General features: G+C 40.9%; 1 protein-coding gene across 2 annotated transcripts in view; it reads left to right on the top strand.

Annotated features, from left to right (window-relative positions):
• The window catches only part of CCT8 (chaperonin containing TCP1, subunit 8 (theta)), a 9332-nt gene extending 6324 nt beyond the window's left edge, over nucleotides 1-3008 (top strand). For both annotated transcript variants that reach the window (XM_010146057.1, XM_010146065.1), the window contains 4 exons: nucleotides 673-744; nucleotides 941-1105; nucleotides 1516-1635; nucleotides 2775-3008. In XM_010146057.1, the coding sequence (XP_010144359.1) occupies nucleotides 673-744; nucleotides 941-1105; nucleotides 1516-1635; nucleotides 2775-2852 (435 nt within the window). In that variant the 3' untranslated portion in view covers nucleotides 2853-3008. The remainder of the gene's footprint in view (nucleotides 1-672; nucleotides 745-940; nucleotides 1106-1515; nucleotides 1636-2774) is intronic.
• The last annotated feature ends 1035 nt before the right edge of the window (nucleotides 3009-4043 follow it).

Genomic DNA, 4043 nt, shown 5'->3' with positions numbered 1-4043 from the left:
TCTTTCCCTTGTTTCCTTTTGTGTTAAAGAAAAGTTTGTGTATTTACTTGGGAGGTGTCATGCAAAAAATGTTAAACTTGTGCTTGAGGCTTAATATCCAGTACATACACAATATACGCACATTGACTTAGAGTACAAACAGCCGTATGACAACCAGGAGTTGTCCCAACTTCTGATTTACAATGGTTACTTCTCTATTTAAAAAGTTTGCCAAAGGATGTACAAAATGCTTTAATTATAAAAATCACAAACAAAACAATAACACTTGACACCTTGTGATACCTGTTGATGTATTGAACTTAGTGTACAGTAGACTGGTTTCCTGCATGATGTTTCCCAACAAGTTAGTGGATGAGAAGATGTAGGAGTTCTGTACTTGTAAGTAAAGAGTTGGAATTACTTGTGAGAGATGAGAAAACAACCAAAAGACTAAACCTACTGCATTATTACTTTACTTTTCGCTAAAGAAGCTGTTTTTCTTTAAAGACATTTGAAATGAATGAGTAAATTTTGGTAAATTTCTCTTGTCATGCATGTTTGTTTTGAAGCAGATTCTTAGTGAGTTTGGGTGGTATAAAGTCCTGCTCATTCTTCTTTGATATAGAGTGTGTGAATTCTAAATTTATAGATGCTTTAAGCAAAACTTTACATTTTGGGATGGTCTGTTCACAGGATAAACGTCTTGTTCCTGGAGGTGGTGCAACAGAGATTGAATTAGCTAAGCAGATCACGTCTTACGGAGAGGTACAGCATATGGGCTTTTTGTATACACACGTGTATGTACTTAAATGCAGAAGTGACTTATAAGAATATGTACTCTTTTATACCAAAATATATATGTTTATTAGTGCATATAAATGAATAAAAAATGTGTGTGGGGGGAAATACCTATCTTTTAGGTTTTTTTAAGTGCTCTTCCTGGTTTTCGACTTCACTTTAGACTTGTCCTGGACTTGACCAATATGCCATCAAGAAGTTTGCTGAGGCATTTGAAGCCATTCCTCGAGCACTGGCAGAAAACTCTGGTGTAAAAGCTAATGAGGTCATCTCCAAACTTTATGCTGTACATCAGGAAGGAAACAAAAATGTTGGATTTGATATTGAGGTAAATAGTCTCTGATGTTACTTGGTGCCCTGCAAAACAGGGTTATATTTAAACATACCTCTATCACTGTGAAGTATTTATAGATTAAATCACTGAAGCTCTGTGTTGCACAGTCTAGAAGAATAACTTAGAATTCCAATATTGAAGGTGGTTTTTTTCATCAGCAAGCGGTTAAATTATGTAGGAGGTAAAATGAAGTACTGAACTAATGAGATAGATAGAGAGTAAGTCTTCAGTAATTAACTTGTTTTGTCTTCCTGCTAATGGATTAGGAATGGTTTTCTGAAGAGAGAAGATGAGATCAGAAAAGTGCTAACTTGTTCTAAACCTCTAATGTTGAAAACCCAGTAACTTGCTATGAAGAGGCCTGAGAAAGTTTTGAATAATGTTTTTTCCCCTCTGTCTCGTAGGCTGAAGCTGCCGCTGTGAAGGATATGTTGGAAGCTGGTGTATTAGATACATACCTTGGAAAATTCTGGGGTATCAAGCTAGCTACAAATGCAGCAGTAACTGTCCTAAGGGTAGATCAGGTAAGTTTACACGTAACTTGGGTGCTGATAAGTCACTGTTCAGAACAGCAGTGCAAAATACGAGAATATTCTGGAAACGTAAATGCGATTCCTGAAAACGTGGTTTATTTCTGAAAGCCAGGAAGCTGTTTCTTCAAGAGCTCATCATTTGGAATGTTGCTGCTTCAATAGGAGCACTATTAATGTTTTGGGGTGTTTTTTTTAAGATCTGACACGACAGCTTTAATGCAAAAAGTTATTCTAACTGCTGTAGGAACAAGACTTGAGAAACCTTCTCTTGTAAATTGTATTTTCATGAAAATCCAACTATTAGGAAGAACAGACATTATGATCTTAAAGACAAAAATCTTCACTTTATATGTTTTTGTGGAACTTGAACAGAAATGTATTTGCATGTAAAATTTCTGTAGATTATTATGGCAAAACCAGCAGGCGGTCCAAAAGCCCCTAAGCAACAAGGACACTGGGATAAGGATGACTGGAAAGATGAGCCTGAAAAGTAGTATGCAGTAAGCGCTGTTTGTTTAGCGGGGAGACACCTCTGCGTGTGTGAGTGCATGCATGAGTATATTGACACGCACATGGCAGGTGAACTTTCCTGAGAACACCTAACACTGCTGACTTAGGTGTGCTGATCGCTGTGTTTTGTATTGGTGCCTTTGAAAATGAATTTTACTCTTAAAACAATTTTCATTGAAGGGAAGGAATGATAAGCGTGGTTTTAGTTTTACCTTTATTGTCACTAGCTCGTGCAGAAAATGAGCCTTTAACCCAGTAGGAGCAGTGGATTTCATGATGCTGAAGTGTGGTGTATGGACTCAGTCATTTGTAACAATAGCTCTGGTAATTCCGCTTTCTGTATGTGCGTCCTGTAAACCAGTCGCTCAGTGGCATATTTAAGCACTCACTTTCTGCAGACTAACCGAAGTCTTAATTCGCATGCAAAAATGAGTTAAAAGCCCTTTTTTGTGTATCAGGGCTCAGCTGCTGCCATTTTCAAGAAAAAACTCTAATTTGTGAATATCTCAGTTGGATAATAATATTCACAGGGAAATTGCATGATTGTAGTGACATGGCTGTGAGGCGGCTAACAGTTTGATTCTAACCTTACCGTTTTTTATTTCCCTATTATCTTCAAGATCATTATGGCAAAACCAGCTGGTGGCCCTAAACCTCCATCAGGAAAGAAAGACTGGGATGAAGACCAAAATGATTGAACAAATTAACTGTGCTTCTGAAGTGACACGATTATGTGAGCTTTTTAATATTCCAGTTGAAGCCTGTCACAATGTTCTGTTGCCTTTAAGTTATGAACTGTGTCCAAGGGCGTGCGGAACTTCATCCACTTGAATAAACATTCTCCCTGTTGCAAATGTTAACTGTCATTTTATTCGGACTTAGGGTGATGTGGATGTTCTCACTTGTGTGAATGCACAGGTGTGCAGGTGGGAGTGATAGTGTGTGGTGGGTTGTTCTTTAGCTGCCCCTTCCTCACTGGGACAGAGGTGGAAAATGAGCAGAAAAAGTTAATGGCTAAGGTAAAGACAACGTGAAGAGACAGAAGAAAAACACTTGTTTATCTCCCCTTCTTCCTCCGGACACTACTTCACTGTATCTTCCCCCTCCTGCCCCACCAGGGGGTGGGATGCAGTATAGCAGTTGGGGTTAGTGCAAAGAGCTCCTCTCTGTCACTCCTTCCTGTGCACTTTACCCTGTGCGAGGGGATGTGGGTAACAGTCCTTCCTCAGCTGCTTCAGCACAGTGCTCCTCTGTATAGGTGACAGTCCACTAGGAGCAACTGCTCCTCTACAGTCCTCGATGGGCTGCAGTACCTGGCAGGGAACCATTTGGGCTCCTCTCCCCAGGCTGCAGCTTCCAAGGCACATATCTATGTGCTCTGGCCTGGTGGCCTTCACAGCTGCAGTGTGGAGGTCCATTCTCAGGATCCTGGAGATCCTCTCCCCTGGGGCCTCACAGGGCTGTTTCTCACCCTTTGCCTGGCAGCGAGAGCTGAAGAGGAGTTTTTTGCCCTTCCTTACGCAGGCTTTCCTTATGTGGCTGTGGGGCTCAGCTATGCCCTGCAGTGGGGGGGGTTGGACCCAGCTGTGTCTGGCACAGGGCCACACCTGCAGACAAGCATCATCTGTAACTGTTGCCGATCTCTGTGGTCCTTACTCAATCTTTGAGCCTAAAATGTCAAAGGAAGATGGAAATAATTAAGATAGCAGTAGGTTGGTTTGTTACATGCAGCTACTTCATCCTCAAAATGGCAGCCTGACAGCAGGGAACTGCATCTCATTCTAATGGCCTTAAAAATAAACTGAGTGGCAATAGCTAGCATGATGCAGAGTGCTGGAATCTTTCAACTGAAGGCCTCTGTTAAGATTCTTCTTGGAAAGTGAACCGCT

Source organism: Buceros rhinoceros, unplaced genomic scaffold (genome assembly GCF_000710305.1).
Source record: "Buceros rhinoceros silvestris isolate BGI_N320 unplaced genomic scaffold, ASM71030v1 scaffold37420, whole genome shotgun sequence".
Classification (NCBI taxonomy): Eukaryota; Metazoa; Chordata; class Aves; order Bucerotiformes; family Bucerotidae; genus Buceros; species Buceros rhinoceros.
This window is presented reverse-complemented; position numbering and strand designations above follow the sequence as displayed.